We start from the raw sequence: 19,557 nt of genomic DNA, 5'->3' as shown, positions 1-19,557 counted from the left end.
GGGCTGTGAGCTTGCTGTACTCCCTCCTCACTGCCCTAATGATATTTAACTCCAACATTTCATGGTCACTACAGCCAAGGCTGCCTTTGACTTATGTATTCCTAATAAGCACCTCCTTGTTGATGAGAAGGAGGTCCAGCATAGCTCCTCTCCTCATTGTCTCCACTATCACTTGGAGAAGGAAGTTATCATAAATGCATTCCAGGAACCTCCCAGATTACCTATGTCCCACTATGTTATCCATCCAGCAGATGTCAGGGTAGTTGAAGTCCCCCATGAATACCACGATTTGTGAACATGAGGCTGCTTCCTATCTATAGAGGACTTCATCTGCTTGGTCTTCCTGGTCAGGTGGCCTGTAGCAGCCCTACACTATAACATCACCTTTCCTTTAATCCTGTCTCTGTCAGCTCTCTGTCAGCTCCTCATCCATCCCCAGGCAGAGCTTCATGCACTCCAGCTGTTCATTGACATAGAGGATGACACCCCCTCCTTGTCTCTGATGACTGTCCTTCCTGAAGAGCCTGCATCCTTCTACTTATTACAACACTCCAGAGATAGTATGAGGGTTCAAGGAGTAAATCAAAGTGTTCCCACACTTTCTCTTGTCCTTCCAAACAGTTTAGAAGCAGTTTCACAGCAATCAGCTGTGAAACCAACTAAGTCCCTAAAAGGCTGCTGTTGTTTTGAAAAGCATGTTTCATTTTCTCCAGGATCAGTAAAATGATCATGCTCACAAAGTGGTCATAGAATCACTAGAACTGATTATAAACAGAGAAACAGAAAACACTAGCATTCCAGGCTAGGATTTGAGAATGGACTCTGTGTGTTCCACATCTGCTGTGACTTATTCAATCCAGTAGCAAAGTGAGTATTTCAGAGCCAGAGAACGTATATAATTTATTTTTTAACATTATTCCAGACACTCAGTTTAAGGACATCTTCATAATGTATTAACAGCTTAAATGAAGAAACTGCCAGGTAACAAGTTCCATTAGCCTGTTGTTAAAGTCACTAAGTAAATAAGATAACATTTAACTGAGCTCTTGCTTGAAATTGCATTCAGTGTGACATTAAAGTTGAGAATGTGCCTTCCATTTAGTAAAGCATATTACCCGAATGCTACAATTACCTCCAAAGAGAGTTTCATGCATCCACAAACTCAGAGTTAAAGTAAAACTTCATGGAAAACTGAAGCACGAACACTCACTATCTGCCCATTCTACTACCCTAACTTTGCCTTGTATTCAAAATCCATTCAAATATTTGCATTCCTAGACTAAGTATAACTGATTTTAAAGCTTTAGATCTCTATTTCTCTCCTCAGAGACATAAATACATTCACAGCTTTGATTCATGCAGAATCTTTTGTGATATGATTTTTGCTATGTTTCTGTGCCCCTTCCAATGTTTATAAGAACTGCTCTCAAAAGAGTTTGGGATAAGCTGACTTTGGAAGTTAAGAACAGTTTGGGGACTATTTATCAGTCAATGAATTCAACTGCAATGTCAAAAACACACTGATCAAGCAAGAGCAGCAGTCCACTTGCTGTATCATGAACACGACCCTTGGAAAAGGGTAATGGAAGAAAAGGTATAGAAAAGTTTCTGCTAAAGGATTAATAATGTATCCAAAATAGATCTCAAATTTGTGTGTGAAGATGCCTACCTAAATCCTTCCACATTTAAAACACGTGTTTCAGAACACTAGAAAAGATCTATTTGGAGTCTCAGTGCAAAATCAAACTAATTCTCAAACTGCTCAGAAAGTCAATCAGATGAATGGTAAGTTTCAAATCGACCTCTGTCAGACAGATTAGCAGACCGAAACCAAACATACTTGATAGTAATCTAATGCTGGCAGAACTATCCATCTACTCCACAAACGGAGGTCCTTGAATTACAGATTAAAGCTCGACGTAAAGAATTGCCAGTGGTATAAAAAAGACACAATCCAACATGGTAAAAATATCTGAGAAATGAAAAGCATAACCAACATAACCTGCAGCCTGGCAGGAGAAAAGACATAAAAGGCGCAAAGCCAAGGTTTCCACAGAAATCTGCAGGTTTGTCTGACTTTTTAACTAGTTGTGTAATAAAGGTTCATGCTGCTGTGAGGAGAGTTAAGTCCTGAAAGCGTGGGCCCTTCAGAAGATACAAAACAACTGAAGATTATACAGGGCATCCTATGGCATTAGATCAACACCAGACCCTTACATAAATGAAACACATACTGGTTTCTGTGAAACTTGAAAGGCTTCAGATACTTCCTCTTCAGCAAGATAAAGTTACTGAGGCCAATTGTTAAACTCTTTTCCTACTTAAACACACCTGTTGAATCTTTTATCATTATATTGGAGAACATCTAAGTTTATACCACCTAACAAACTTTTGCCGACACTCATGTGTCCTTAGTCCTTGGAAAGGAATGGACTGGGGATTACAAAACAGGTGAGAAAAACTGGATCACAGTACCAAGATAAAGTTTAGAGCTATGGTTATGAACTGTCAATGGACAGAAAGCAGAAGGAGACTTCACTGCCACCAGACCAGAACAGCATGCTTTGTTTGGTCCATAACTACATGTGTTTTCAGCTTTAAGAAACAAAGTTGCTTTAAAAGGAATGAGACAATTTCAGAAACTTAATTTCTGTCTTTACCACAAACAGAATCTAAAAAGATTCCAGTAATGAAGTAGTGGTCCAGGAGATGACCTTTATTCCTTTATCCTATCAATAAAGTATTCATAAGGAGGCTTCCTGATGAAATACAGAGTAATTGGACTGGACGACGTATGTCTGTTACACCCTTTTAAATTAAGCTCAAATAGACTGAACACTTTGCATCCAAAAGTCAGCAAACACACAATGCAGTGTTTAGGTAGCATGACATAGAAGTAGTAATATGTAGAATATATTATTTATATAAAATATTCTTATAAAGTTATCATACTACCCAAACACTGCATCTATCACTCCATGAGGGACACCTGTTGCTACTATACAAATCATGGAAGTGTATACATATTTTCATTTAGGTGAAGTATTATGGAATGACCCAAAAAGTTCACAAGATCATCATTAAATTACTCTGACATGTTTGATACTTTAATTTTTACTTCAATTACAACCACAGTCTGTTCATTACCATTGGGACAGGTCAAAGAAAACCTGAGTTTTCAGTTGGATATGTATAACTATGCAGATTTGAAACTACTAAAACAGACTTAGACACTACAGCACTCGTTCCTGAGGAATATTTTCATTTTATAACTCTATTCAAACAAGTGTGTTAGAATTATACTGGTAGTGTAACCGATTAGTACATTTGTATGAAGGACAATACATAATTCCAATAAATTACAATGGAAATTGATACTTCAGTTTGTATTATTTAGAGAAAAGGTATCATATTCTAGCCAAACAAGATTTCATGCTTCCTTGCACAGAATATCTGGATTTTTAAAGTTTGCTTATTTGAAGAGACAAATATGGTTTCAGCTAACAGATACTGAAGTGACTATTAATGGTTGTTGTGACAAACTGAACAAATATTTGGGTCACATTAGGAATTATATTTTCTGATTCTAACCCTCACTCTATAAACTTCATACTGGGCTAATACAGTCAGATGATGCTGAAAACCAACCTACTTTTCAAATGCAAGCATCTGCCAGGGAATAAGAATCCCCCAAAAAGGGTTTACACTGTACGTGCCATTGACATTTCTTATCAGATTTTCCATAAAACAATGACCAATACAGTCTCAATGATCTTTTAAGATCTTTACCAACAGGTACCAGAAAGAGGCAGATGGAGAACCTTAAGCTAAAAATGAAGGATAAAATAGGCAAAAGTAGTTATCAAAGAAGAAAACCTTTCCTTTATTTTCTTGGCTTCATTGTGTTCATACCTGTAGGTATTCTTTCCTGTTTCCAGGGTACTGACCAAAGCACTGAATTCATGAAAGACGTAACATGCTCAGAAATAATGTGAATGTTTTCTTACGTACGTATGTGCCTTCCGGATGCCACATATTCATAAATTCTGTTCTGGGCACCTACCCATGTGACGTTCTTTGTCTAGGATATTAGGTGACCTTTTCATAGACATATCAAGGTTTTCTCAGGACATACAGAAAAGTTGCAAAATATGCTTTCTTAGCTTTCTCTTTGCAAAAATAAAACTTTGTTTAATTTTTCTTCTATATGAAAAAGACCTGTTTGATTGCCAAGAGGAAACTAGTCTTCTGAGACTGCACATTTCTCACTGTATATAATGTCAGGTACAATTCTTGATTGGTTATGACATATCTCTAAATGACCATAAGGAATAATAAGTACTTTATCCAAAAGTTCAAATTATCTTGGATCAACCATTTCTTTGAGAGTGTATTCACAAGTTTGTTTGTTTATGGTTGGAAAAATGCCAGACAAGAAGAAACTGTGATAACTTAGTTCTGAACCTGAACAGCAGCAACACCTGTTTTTCCATCAGAACAAATATGCCACTAATTTTTGATGTGTGAGTATCACTGAAACAAATCAACAGATGTTTTCAGCTCAATTGCTTGCTTATGTATTAGGATGAGAATTCTGTAATACTGGATTTAATACCCACTGATGGTGTTTAGACCATTTAGGATTTAATATCCGCTGACGTTGGGTAGACTTCCTTGTGAGGACAGCAGACTTGCATCTTTCAGGCTGCCAGTCTAAGAACAGGTAGATTGGTATAGTCATCATTACAATTCTGTTCAGGCTAAAGATCTCTGAAATCCTTCCTCATCCCTAATTTGTTTACAATTCAGGATATGTGAAGACTACAACTCCTAAGGCAAGTAATACCCTTCCCTTAGCTGTATCCCCAAAGTAACTGACAACTACATCATTTTCTTTGTGGTCCACTTATGCAATCCTGTGGAAGAACACTGTTATACTGTTGCTTGGCAGTCAGTATATAAGTAAGTGCTTGATAGCTTGATGAGATAGCATTTACTGCTTCTTCAGGTACTTACACAGATTAAACTGAAAACCTTAACCACATTAAAACACGAACACCTCTAAAGCATTTAAACAAATTTATGCATTACAAGTTCCGCTTTACATTTTGAACTTATATTTAAAAAGGGGAACTTTTAATCAGTATCAAAGGCAGATGGTATCTTTTCCCTTTAAATTATCCTTTTCACCTTTGCTACCTCTCCATTCTCCTTTTGCACTTTCATCCATTCTTGTACATTTTCAGAGAGAACATAAAGACACAGCTGTACCAGAAAGTACTCTCCTACCACGTAGAGGCATGCTCCTTACCATGAAAAAGCTACCATTCTCCACTTCTCTTTACAAAGCCACTGATATTTACAGGAGATTTTGTTCAAATACCTTGCTATCTTATCTGGAAGAAAGAGCTTTTTGTTTTTTAAAATAAATTAATATAAAAACATGAAGCAGTTATCCAGCATAGAAGAAATCAGTCCAAACAGTTCAGGATAAAGTAGTAATTAAATGACCTTAGACTGAAAAGTTTCAAAGAACCTTAAGGTGGTACCTAGTTTAATGTTTAAGTGACAAATACTGGTATTTGCCTGCCTTACAACAAATGCCAAAGTTCTTACTACACACCATACTAAAAAACATGAAAAATAAGCTTATTTGAAATCCAACAGGGTCTTGGCATAAGAAACCTGTATCTATAGTGAAATCTGCTTCCTAAGTTCAGTTTCCTGATGGACTGGAAGCTCAGAAGTCACAGAATCATTCAGGTTGGAAAAGACCTCTAAGATACTCTAGTCCAACCTTTAACCTAGTACTGAAGTCCAGTGTTACAGAAAATTTTTTAAATATTAAACATTATGACATTTTGCCCAAGGAAAACACACACACAATCTTTTTTTTTTTTTTTGCAAGGATAATGAAGATAGTCCACACCCCACAAATTAAACATGAGAAAATTAATTTCCTTCCCCCTATATCAATCCAATTAACCTTCAGTGATGAAAAAGTCACATTAAAAACAAAAACATATATTTAACAAAGCAAGAAGAGATTCTATGTTAAACACGCAAATCAGAGTTTAAAACAAACATAAGAAGTCACAGTAACATTCAATTATTTTGTCAGAGCCGTAAATGATTACTTTATTTTTCTTTCATCTTTTACTTTTTTATTCTTCAGGACCCAGGCTGTTTTCCATGATCAACGGTTTCAGCTATACACATTGAAAAAGTTGCTATTTTTCTCCTAAAAGTCTTCATTTTCTAAGGTCATTTTCTTTAGGCTGTATTCCCATTCCGTACCACCCAAATGTCAATCTCAACTTTTAAGCATTTGAATTGATCAATGCTTCAATAATTTAATAAGTATTTATAATTCCAAAAATGTAAACTTGCAACATGCTTCTCATAACTTGTCGTTTATAAATAACTTCACTAATTGAAGTCCATTTTCTTCCACCAATCTTAGTGGAACACCAAGGAAGATTATTTCCGTAACCTGTAATTGTCCAAAATGAAGCTGAGCAGCTTTGAGAGTATGATTTTGTTGTTGTTAATGTTTTCTTTCTTTCTTTCCCTCTCCCCACAAGAGGCTAGAGCTACATTTTGTTGTCTACAATGACTGTCAAAATTTCTGACCAACTCCACTGTTTTTAGAAAACAGCCTCCAAAACGGCACACACATTCAGCAGTGGAGAGTTGAATCAAGTCACTGCCTCCTGTAATCCTTGTCTCCCTGCTGAAACAGGGATGGCTGCTCAGTTTGAAAATTGTTTCCTGAACTGATAGATTGCAACTCAACAGTTTTGTGCAAACCATAGCTTCTTTGTTTTAAACATCTTCATATATTAAGCTGTAAGTTGCAATGCTTCAGGAGCTGTTTACAAACAACTCAGCAGTTCCAATAACTTCTGGGAAAGGTGTTGGGCAAAAAATTCAAGCTGGAATACATTTCAGTGTAATCTGGTATCAAATATGTCACTGCACAGAAAATGGCTGAAATTGTTCTGTCCAATTTTTTCTGGGCAGAATTTCTCATTCCACAATAAGTGTTTTGCTGTCATGTAATTTAATCCTTCTTAAAGCTGGATACTATTCATTTGAAAAAAAAAGGTTATTCATAAACATATAAATACTTCAAAACCAGCCTGTAAGTATTCTGAGACTAACAGAATAAGACAAAGATATTCTTCTTCACAGTACTCGTGACCAGAACAAAAAATCTCAACCAACCAAGAAGCTAAAAATAGGAATATAAAACTAAGTATTCTCAGTTAATCAGTAACTCAATTAAGAGTCCTGCAATAGTTTCAAACATTTTGCTCAAAAATGGATTTTTCTGCCTAACTAGTAATTTTTCAGAATTTTTCTTTAGGGTTCTAAACACATACAAAATCAAAATGTTAAACAGTTACTTGTTGAAAATTAGCTTAACTTGAACAAAAGAAGCATATGTTTCTTAAAAAGTAAGGCAAATTTTAGTGAATAAAAATGCAAATATGCATTTTAGCAGTCTTGAATTTATTAATCTGATAGGTTTAATTTCCATTTTCCTGCATCAGCTTTATTTATAAAGTGTCGTGCCCTATAAATGTGCTGTTATTTTCTATAGTCAAGCACCCTCTTAACAAATCTTCTCATTAATATGTAAATTTAAAGTCAATCGGTCTTCTCCCTGACAGCGCTATGAATTCCTAGTGCACTGTATAATCGGCTTTGACTTGGCATCCACTATTTATCATCAAAGATGTCAGTTAGAAAAATTATGGAAAGTACACTGCAATTGATATGACTGCAATCTACTTTGTCAACACTTAATTGTTCCTCAAATCGTACATTTACATATAAACAGCCTAAATACTGATCCATAATGATGCAAATAAACTAAATTAAAAATCTCTTCTACTGCACAAGATGCCCGGTTGTATGATGTGTTCATTTAAGAACCTATTGACAAAGGCATGCATTTCAACTAGCCCCAGAAAAAAATAAATAAATCTGCTAATTTAATTGCTGAATAGGTAGACAAACTAAATTTTACACTGAAGCTCATGAAAGTGGAAACAAAGTATTATTAATACTATACCACTGATGAACAACTTTAGGTTGATACCGGCCGGACTGTTACATGAACCTTTTAAATTTGTATAGCAGAAGTCACAGCAGTAACTGTCATTCAGCCAGTCTCAGTGAAAAATGTACATTACAGTGAGAAAGAAATCTAATACTATCAAGACCTCCAAGCTCAGTCCAAGACAGGTCATCCCCTTCTTTTCTTCCTTTATCCAATCACAAACTGAAGTTGGATGAAGCCAATTGTGAAACTGTATCTTTAGGTAAAGTAAATTACTGATTTTGATTCTTCTTAAAAATTGAAGTTCAGAGGGTGAAGAATGCAAGTAGCTTACAACAAGCAACATACAATAAATATTCAGTCTCATTATATAAAAGGCTTTCCTTATTTTAAGCAATTTTATGGAAAGAAACATTCTTACAACAGAATTTTAACCTGAAATGAAATCAAATGATGTAACTTTCTCTAGGTTCTGGGATCATTTTATATTCATTACACTTTGGTACACCAAACATCCTTTTATGTGACTGTACAAAGTCCATCTCCAACTACTATCGCAAAACAGTATACAGATCAATGAATATGTACATCTTTAAACAAGAATTAGTTTCAAATTAGGTGGTAAAACTTAACAGCAGTAACACCCCAAGTCTGTATAATAAATACAAACAAACAGAGTTGTGGAGCAGTTTCATAATATTTTTTCCAGAAGTATTCTTTTAATTTAAACTGTTACTTAGAATTAAAACCGTACTGAAACCAATGTCAATTGCATTAACTTCTTAAGCTCTTTGATTCTGTTGCTACAAGTGGTAGGATTTTTATTTGGTATATTCTTTTTTCTAAATTTTAAGGATATACTTATAATTTATTACAAAATAAATATGTCACAATATTTACAGTACACATTTCAAGAGCAAACATGTAAGTCTCCACATAGCCTCTGAGATTATTAAATTTCTTTGCTAAGCTCTGCTAGAGTTCAGTATGCTGTGGCACTGGGTATTCAAATTCACAACGAAAGTAGAATCTATCCAGTTTCGGGGCAGAATGGCAAACCTTTTTAATGCTGACTCACATAAAATTACCTACAGCACAGAACTATGCCACTTAAAGAACCACAGAAAGCCAAGTCCCTTCTGCTAATGGGGTACATTAAAACAGGTGAGAGCCTACAAAAAGAATTTTCACACTATGAAGGGTGGAAGCCATGTATTAGTGAAGTCTTAAAGAGTTAAGGCTTATTCATTTGATTTCCATTTTTGTTAAAGCCTGCATAAAAAACACATCTTAAAAACTAAGCGTAAACAAAATAGGAAATAATTCAGAACTCAAGCACACAATAATAATTAAAAGACTTGCAAACTTACCGTTTTCCATGGGCTTACGAACTGTGTACGTGCATATCGAGTTAACATGTGGATTATAACAACTTGGCCCCATTCTTCCACATCAACCAACAAGTTACAGAGCTTTCTGTAGTTTTTGTGGATCAGATCTATTCTATCTGGACACACTTCCTCAAATGCCATCACGACGCTCCCAGCTACCAGCTAGAAAACAAAATATAAACCAGAAGGTCAGTGTTCCCTCTACAGCTCATCCACAAATCAGAATCAGAATTAATACTAGAAATTCTCAGCATTTTAAGATACGTTAAATTTTAAATTGTTTCTATTCAAGGAAAACAAACATGAGTAACAAAACCCCAAAGTCCAAAGAAATGGTATCTTATTTAGAATAGAATTGGGGTAAGTTTATTAGAGCAAACATTTACCGTTTCTATTAGACACATAAATCTTAGCTCTCAGCCCTGAAGACACAGTGCAATGTAAGCACATTTTTTTTTTTTCTTCTTACAGTTATAGTTTCTAAATAAATTATCAGGGAACTTGCAATTAACTCAGAAATAACAGGACACAGCAACAAAGCATAATACAGCAACGTACCCGACAAGGTCTATTTGGATTCTCTTATCAACACTGGCATGATCAAACTAAAGACGAGCTGGGGTAAGTTTCCCAGCACTACTGGGATCTAAACTCCTCTCGTTATGACTATATTAACTGTAATATGAAATTTCATCGTTAGCATTTCATGAATACACTGTGCAAAAAAGGCACAAAAATTAGCAATACAATTCAGAGGATATATTAACACTTTTTCTCAAAGAGCACAAGCAGAATTTCTGCATGTTGTTCACCTTTTTTTCTTCTTTTACTAGTTCTGAAGTTACAGAAATGGATCATTTATGTCTTGTTATGACCTCATATCTTTTTGATCCCATAAGAAATTAATCTTTATATATACAGAGATCCTCCTACAGACTATGATTATAAAATCAGCTTTGCTTTCATGAGAAAATGAAATACATTCCCAACATTCTAACACTTCAAGGCTTATTCAAACCTCCTGATGGGATTTTTTCTTCTAAATATAAAGAAAGAAACCTTTCTTGGGATAACTGTTTAAATTCTGGCAGCAAGTTACTATAACTGTGAGTAAACAAAAAAAGCTGACAATGCATAGTAAGGACATGTCATTGTGTGCCTAGAATTATTGTTCTAATGCTTTAATTAAGATTTGTTTCGTGTCAAAGTACATGTTAAGTCAAGTAACTAGAACGATGAGACTTTATATGAAGCAGCTGATATGTATGCAGTTAGCATGCATGCAGTATAGCCTTCTGGCAGCAAATTAATGTCATATTCTATCTGAGCACTGGGGATCTGCATTTCAACCTCTAAAATTTCCCCAATGACTTAAAGTAAGCAATTAAATAGGAGTGCAGTTTATTGAAATGGTACTTTTTGAGAAATATTAAATACAATGATATTCATATGCTACATTTTTCTCCCTGTATTTGGCTGACATTTGGTTTATTAGTATGCGCCCAACATTACAATTGAAAGAAAACAGCTCAGAATATAGTCTTGCTATTATGCTAAACAAGATTCAGGCTCTGTGGGGATTTTATGAATTACCAATAAGAATAAACGTGAAGTTGCATTTATTGTCTTCAGCCCCATCCACATACTTATACCTGCAGGCCTCAACAAGCATACAATTCATTCCAGGGTGTAAAATTTGATTATTTCATACAGCTAAATAAGACACATACAACACCTAAAATAATTTCGTAATTTTTGCTCTATCACAAAAACAATAGGTCGTTGCTGTTGATTTACTACACTTTCTTCTTAACAGATTGCTGCATTAAGCTGTTCTGTCATTAAAAACTGCTGACAGTTTATGTTTACGTGTGGTTCCAAAGCTCAGCAGAATACAATGGTCAGCTCCATGCAAACCACTATCAGTCCTGAGTTATGTTCAGTTAGGCCGGATGAGCAAGGCAAAGGGAGGAAAGAGTCATATGTTAAAACCTGCTTTCCTGCAAGTGATTTCATTACAATGCAAAACCATAAAGTTAAGACCAAGTTGCAGAAGACAGTGTGAAGGCTGTGAAGTTTTAGAAGAAACAGATGACACTTGAGACCACATACTTTTTTTGTCACTATCCCATTGACTTTATTATGGATATTCTATACCTCCACGCTACAGCATAGTAGTGTCTCTTGACAGGTTTGAAATATGAGAAAAGGAGGCAGAGAAGAAAGGAGAGAGATGCATGCATGCATACACACACAGATTTATGACTATAAAAATAGTTGCAGACTAGTATTTAAACCATTTAGGTTCATAGGTGAAGGACGATACAGATGGTGGTGTCTGACTGCAGTTCTGGCATGGATACATTTGCCTATTAACTGCTACTAGTACTGTACAAGCATTATGTTGTATTTCCCTTTTGTTTAGATAATACTTTGAAAACTGACAGAAAATAATTCATTTAACAGTAATTTTGACTTTTTAAAACTGAGCACATATTCATAGAATGGGTATCTAAAACAGATTCCTAAAACAATTTAAACCAAGCTGCTTTACTAAAAGACTGAGCATATATACATTCTCTCTTTCTCAAAAAAAAGTGAACATTCCATACTTGGTGGTTGCTGACCACCAGCCAGATCTTCAGAACTACAGACTTGTTAGTCCCTTTGGAATTCACAAGATAGAAGAAAGTTTTAAAATTTATTCTGGGGCATAGAGGTGACACAGAACTAATCTGTGTCTTCCTTCTGCAAAAGAGTGGGAGCAGGGGCAGTGAAGGGAATGCTCTGAGTCATCTCATCTGAACAGCGCAGTATTTTAAAAAGTTACTGTGATCAAAACACAACTTGATACAAAGAAATAGCCAACCATATTGAAATACAGAAATTTTAAATAATTACTTATTTCAATTTGCGTTAGTAACCTTCTTAATTTTACAGTGAGAATGCTGACACTTGTGAACACTTGAAAATATTAACAAAAATTTGAACATAGGCTATGTATTACAAGGGGTGCACAAGACGAACAGTAATTTTATTCCTGTAGCAAGTCCCTAGTTTTACAAGGTAATACAGGAATTGCCATATACCACATGACTTAAGATCATGCCTCTCCCCCCCCCCGCTGCAACATTCTAACATTCTCCAAAATCAAGCTTTTCATCTGGGGGGGGGGGATGTATAACATTCTCAAAATGCATTGGCAACAAGGATTTATCTGAGATTTCCTAATGCTTTCTTAATGTGAGACCATTTTCTACTTGATACTGTTCCCCCTATAGTACGATCCCACTATACATCTAAACATCAGATGAACAGCTAATAATGTTTGTTTATTAAATGCTCAACATTCCATAAAAATATTTAGAATTAAAACAAAATGATCCAATCAGAATATAAAACCAAAAAATATTGGTTTCCAAAAAACAGTCAGTTAATTTCCATCTTACTATGTCAATAGTAGCTTTTTGTGTAAGGAGAAAATATAAATCACTCCAACAAAACTAGCAATGAGCTCATCAAATTCAAATGCTGCTTTCCATTTATGTATTTTTTATATTAAAGCAATAAACATGGTTCATTTGTCTTCCACTGGTTGCCACATTTTTCTGTGCTGTTGCTATGAACTTCAGCCATTAGCTGTGCTCCAAGGTAAACTACATGAACCATCAACAAAAGTGACACCCAATCTATGGAGTTCATATTTTCTCCAGATTATCTATGCTAGTTGACAAGCTGGTAATGAAAAAAATCACACTAAGCAAATGGTTCCTCTAATAACAATAAATTTTCTATAAAATTATGAAGGGTACAAAACGTTTCCTTGCATCTATTTTGTCATGAATTCTAATTAACGCTGCGAAAACCTGAGAGTGCTGGGTCATCACAAGAAGTGCATCGAGGTTTGATTGATAATACAGTGCAAGTTGGCCTATGCTGCCAAGATTTCTCTCTCTTAAATTAATGGCCACCCCACCTGCCCTAATCATACAGCCCAAATGATATTCCCCTTCTTATTTCAATTTTCTGAAGGCAAGGAAACTGGAAAAGATCAGTCATTTATCTTCTAATAGTGGGATAATAGATCTATCACAATAAAACATCTGCACAAACTCAGTAATTTTTTTCCACAGAAGTGAAGCTTTTACCAACATTACATCAATAAGAAAACAATGTCTTAGACATATATTTTGTTTTTAAACCAAAACATTAACTTATTAACAGAAGCCTATTGTTGAATAGAAGAAAGCCCAGTGTTTTTTCCCCCTCATTATACCCACAGAGACTGCTTTAGTTTAAAAGATCAAGAATACTCATTGCAAAGACATCACCAATTCCTAGGATCATTTTTTAATGTTAGCACTATCAGTCCTGAGTTACGTTCAGTTAGGCCAGATGAGCTGGGGAGGAGAAGGCAAAGGGAGGAAAGAGTCATGTTAGAATCCACCTGCAGCACAGCAAGTTTGCCAGGATGCAAAACTCCACACAGTAATTAGAAGGAAATCTTAATGGCTCAAGAGTGGTCTGTCCCCACTTGCCCAAAGATGAGCCGGTGTGGAAGAAGACCGGCCTGGCTGAACAGAGAGTTGTGGCTTGAGCTTGGAGAAAAACGAGGGTTTATAATCTTTGGAAAAGAGGGCAGGCCACTCAGGACGGCTATAAGGATGTTATGAGGCTGTGCAGGGACAAAATTAGAAAGGCCAAAGCTCATTTGAAGCTCAATCTGGCTACTGCCATTAAAGACAACAAAAAGTATTTTTACAAATACATCAACACAAAATGGAGGACTAAGGAGAATCTCCAGCCATTACTGGATGTGGGGGGAAACTTGATGAATGGTTCATGGAGCACGTGCCAGGGAAGCTCATGGAGCAGATTATCTTGAGTGTCATCATGCAGCACTTGCAGGGCAAGCAGGCAATCAGGCCCAGTCAGCATGGGTTTATGAAAGGCAGGTCATGCCTGACGAACCTGATCTCCTTCTACGACAAAGTGACACGCTGGGCAGATGAGGGAAAGGCTGTGGATGTGGTCTACCTTGACTTCAGTAAAGCTTTTGACACTGTTCCCCACAACATTCTCCTCAAGAAACTGGCTGCTCTTGGCTTGGACTGGCGCACGCTTCGTTGGGTTAGAAACTGGCTGGATAGCCGGGCCCAAAGAGTCGTGGTGAATGGAGTCAAGTCCAGTTGGAGGCCAGTCACTAGTGCCGTCCCCCAGGGCTCGGTGCTGGGGCCGGTCCTCTTTAATATCTTCATCGATGATCTGGACGAGGGCATCGAGTGCACCCTCAGTAAGTTTGCAGATGACACCAAGTTAGGTGCGTGTGTCGATCTGCTTGAGGGTAGGAAGGCTCTGCAGGTGGATCTGGATAGTCTGCACCGATGGGCTGAGGTCAACTGCATGAAGTTCAACAAGGCCAAGTGCCGGGTCCTGCACCTGGGGCGCAATAACCCCAAGCAGAGCTACAGGCTGGGAGAGGAATGGTTGGAGAGCTGCCAGGCAGAGAAGGACCTGAGAGTATTGGTGGATAGTCGGCTGAATATGAGCCAGCAGTGTGCTCAGGTGGCCAAGAAGGCCAACAGCATCCTGGCTTGTACAAGTAGCAGTGTGGCCAGCAGGGAGAGGGAAGCGATTGTCCCCCTGTATTTGGCTCTGGTGAGGCCGCACCTCGAGTACTGTGTTCAGTGTTGGGCCCCTTGCTACAGGAAGGACATCGAGGTGCTTAAGGCAACAAAGCTGGTGAGGGGCCTGGAGAACAAGTCCTATGAGGAGCAGCTGAGGGAGATGGGATTGTTCAGCCTGGAGAAGAAGAGGCTCAGGGGCAACCTTATTACTCTCTAGAGGTACCTTAAAGGAGGCTGTAGCGAGGTGGGGGTTGGTCTGTTCTCCCACGTGCCTGGTGACAGGACGAGGGGGAACAGGTTAAAGTTGCGCCAGGGGTGTTTTAGGTTGGATATTAGGAAGAACTTCTTTACCGAAAGGGTTGTGGGGTATTGGAATGGGCTGCCCAGGGAAGTGGTGGAGTCACCATCCCTGGAGGTCTTTAAAAGACGTTTAGATGTAGATGTAGAGCTTAGTGATATGTTTAGATGTAGAGTTTAGTGATAATGGTTTAGTGGAGGACGTGTTGGTGTTAGGTTAGAGGTTGGACTTGATGATCTTGAGGTTTCTTCCAACCTAGACAATTCTGTGATTGTGTAATTTGTTTAGCCATCATATGGTAATCATGGTTAACTTGGTACTTTTTGTAATGTATATTAACTGAGTTTGGCTTTTAACTGAATGTTGGTGTTAAATCATTTAAAAAGCAGAATGATGTTTCATTTGTCACTAGAAATTTTAATGACTTGTTGGGGTAAGCATCTCTCTCATTTCATGTTTTGCTTACTTCAGCTTATATTAAAACTTACTACTGATTGAAACCTAACAAATGAACACATGTTGTAGTGTCTGATAAAACAGTTTAATTTTACTGTAGTAAAATTCCTATCTAGACAGTTTCTTGCTATTTAAAATGTAAAATGACTCCAACTAATTTAAATGTTTTACCTTTTCTATGCAACATAAACTACATTAATAATGCACAATAGCATGTTCTCTTACAATAAATTTGTTTTACATTAAATGTAGAGTTATCTATATTTAGTAGGTATTCTACCTCATTTTAAAATAGAGATTATGTTACTAAGACTCAAAAATACTGTGAGAGTTCAAGTGGTTATAGAAAAGAAACCAAGTAAAAATTTGTAATTATAGAGAATTTTCAAGAATTACTTGAACAATAAATACTCAACTGTAATATACGTCATTAATGATAAAAGCTACACTCCCCCTCCAATCATATCTAAAAGGAATGGAAAAAGAACAAAAATTAAGAATTAAGAATTACATGCTAGATTTCCCCCGTCCAAATATCATATACAGCAAGCATGATGCTTATTTGAAGATTATTGGCGTTTAGTACACAGAAATGCCAGAAGTAACCAGATACTTTGATGTGAGGACTATGACATACTTACATTGGGGGGAAAAATGAAAAAGCTGAGAATCAATACTGTTCTACAGTTTCCAAATTCACTAGGATTCTCCCACTCTGGTAAAGACACTATCTAACTAAATAGTACTGTGAACCTGAACTACTGGCACTAGGTTAAAACTACAAGGAGGTGATAACTAATGCTGATACTAAGGGAACAGCTTCTGTGCACTTGCATTGCAGGAATCCAAAGACTAGCATGAAGTAAACACATGGTTTGAGTTCCACATTACTACCCTTCAAATTTCAAGCCAACTCACTATTAAACAGTCAATGGAAGCTGAAAAAAATAAAAATAAGAATAAAAAGAAAAATAGCATTCATCAAGCAGATGGATTTCATATGGCTATAGTGAAATGCTGTTGTTCTACAGCTCAGCCCATTTCTAGAATTCCTGTGAAGACAAACCTGGTATTTTTCTTCATGAAAGTTTTTAGAAACTTTAGTTTGCAGTCTTTGCTTATCTGTGTAGGACACTTTTTGTTTTGTTTTGTTTTTTCCTCTTTAATATCTTCGGTCCTCTTTAATATCTTCATCGATGATCTGGACGAGGGCATCGAGTGCACCCTCAATAAGTTCGCAGATGACACCAAGTTAGGTGCGTGTGTCGATCTGCTTGAGGGTAGGAAAGCTCTGCAGGAGGATCTGGATAGTCTGCACCGATGGGCTGAGGCCAACTGCATGAAGTTCAACAAGGCCAAGTGCCGGGTCCTGCACCTGGGGCGCAATAACCCCAAGCAGAGCTACAGGCTGGGAGAGGAATGGTTGGAAAGCTGCCAGGCAGAGAAGGACCTGGGAGTGATGGTGGATAGTCGGCTGAATATGAGCCAGCAGTGTGCTCAGGTGGCCAAGAAGGCCAACGGCATCCTGGCTTGTATCAGGAACAGCGTGACCAGCAGGGCTAGGGAGGTGATCGTCCCCCTGTACTCAGCTCTGGTGAGGCCGCACCTCGAGTACTGCGTTCAGTTTTGGGCCCCTCGCTACAAGAAGGACATCGAGGTGCTTGAGCGGGTGCAGAGAAGGGCGACGAAGCTGGTGAGGGGCCTGGAGAACAAGTCCTACGAGGAGCGGCTGAGGGAGCTGGGCTTGTTCAGCCTGGAGAAGAGGAGGCTCAGGGGCGACCTTATCGCTCTCTATAGGTACCTCAAGGGAGGCTGTAGCGAGGTGGGGGTCGGCCTGTTCTCCCACATGCCTGGTGACAGGATGAGAGGGAATGGGCTTAAGTTGAGCCAGGGGAGTTTTAGGTTAGATGTTAGGAAGAACTTCTTTACTGAAAGGGTTGTGAGGCACTGGAACAGGCTGCCCAGGGAAGTGGTGGAGTCACCATCCCTGGAAGTCTTTAAAAGACGTTTAGATGTAGAGCTTAGGGATATGGTTTAGTGGAGGGCTGTTAGCGTTAGGTTGGAGGTTGGACTCGATGACCTTGAGGTCTCTTCCAACCTAGAAAATTCTGTGATTCTGATTCTGTGATTCTTGTACATAAAGTATAGGAAATGTAGTTTTCCTTACAAAACACAAAAAGGTGTTGATTCAAATTTATATAAACATCAAAGAAGAGCGTAAATAAGGCATAGTAGCCTAAGTAAGAAAGACTAAGTATCCTATGTAAGCTCGTGTAGTCTACATATGAATACCTGCACATAGGGACCACCACCTGGACTGGAGTGCATCCTCAACAAATTTGAGGATGACTCTAAACTGTGAGGTGCTGTTGACTCCCTGGAGGGATGAGAAGATTTGCAGAGGGATTGAGATAGATTGGAGCATTGGACTATCATCAACAGCATTCCTATCAGTGTTCAGGAGATATTTGGACAATACTCTCAATAATAAGCCCTGTTTTTTGTTTAGCCCTGAAGAGGTCAGACAGCTGGACTAGATCTTTGAATGTCCCTTCCAACTGAACTATTCTATTCCATTCTACCTGTACAGTGGCTGCATCTTTACTACTCTAAAAAGCTAGAAGTAGCTTAAAATGGCAAAACTGTTTCCTGCACTGAGTGAATTGCTGTGTTCTCTAACTGGAGAGAAAAGATGAGAACTTATTCAGACCAGTTATCTGGTAACAAAACACTTATGCATTTTATGCTTTTTGTTAGAAAATTTGGAGGCTTCCTGGGAACATTCAGTGGAACACGACCAAAAATGACTACTAAAACTGGAGCTTTACTGTGCTAGATTGGTCTTCCCAAAGAAACTATCAAGCAAGTAAACAGAGACAGATCCATTTTATACCACAATAGGCTGTGGAGCCTGGGATGAAGCACTGTATATTACAATGCAGTTTTGATTCAAAGCCCCAAAAAGAGATTTGTATTGTTCCATTTCAGAATTCTTCTTAGTCCTTCTTGAACAAGTAAAATTTCTGAAGCTGAAATGTCTCAGCCCAAAATCAGGCCTTGCTAAGGAACAGACCAACAGGAATAGAGGGAGAAAAACACTTCAGCAGGTTAACTGTATTATGTTTCCAGTGCTTTTCTGAAAAGGTCTAGAAGACCAAGATCTAGACCATCATTATTATGTTCTTGAATGTGCTGGGGTAAAAAATAGCTTAACTATAGCTATTGCTTCAGCTGCTATTCTCATACACTATGTCCATTATACATTGCCACGAAGGCATCAGAATAATGGCATATACTACGCAATGAGAATTAACTTCCTCTGTAAGCATCTCCAAGTGCCACAATTAACACTGGGAAAAAGAAGATCCTAACCAACCCTGTATTTTTTTCCTCTAACGTTTTGAAAATATAGATGCATAAAGGACTACTTGTTGGATAACTTGCCTTCTACCTTAAGGAATAAGGACTAGGGAACAGAGTGAAAATTCAAGGATTTCATTTTCCTGCCATGAGCAATAAAAAGAAACAAAGATGGCTCCTCTGTCCTTTATGCTCCACAGGTATAAAGAATCTAATCTCACATTCACAGATTGCATGCACACCAAGAGCATGAACCACAAAAACAAAATACACGAAGAACCACTGGGGGGCAACTCCACAGAAGCACAAAGGCCTCTGACAAATGAGTACAGGTCAAGTGCGGATGCAGTCAGGAGA

At 37.6% G+C, this 19,557-nt stretch overlaps 1 protein-coding gene across 5 annotated transcripts in view; it reads right to left on the bottom strand.

Annotated features, from left to right (window-relative positions):
* AP3B1 (adaptor related protein complex 3 subunit beta 1) overlaps positions 1–19,557 on the bottom strand; it is a 166,389-nt gene that overhangs the window by 110,542 nt on the left and 36,290 nt on the right. For all 5 annotated transcript variants that reach the window (XM_032206131.1, XM_032206134.1, XM_032206133.1 and 2 more), the window contains exon 7: positions 9,439–9,621. In XM_032206131.1, the coding sequence (XP_032062022.1) occupies positions 9,439–9,621 (183 nt within the window). The remainder of the gene's footprint in view (positions 1–9,438; positions 9,622–19,557) is intronic.

Source organism: Aythya fuligula, chromosome Z (assembly GCF_009819795.1).
Source record: "Aythya fuligula isolate bAytFul2 chromosome Z, bAytFul2.pri, whole genome shotgun sequence".
In the NCBI taxonomy this organism is placed as follows: domain Eukaryota; kingdom Metazoa; phylum Chordata; class Aves; order Anseriformes; family Anatidae; genus Aythya; species Aythya fuligula.
This window is presented reverse-complemented; position numbering and strand designations above follow the sequence as displayed.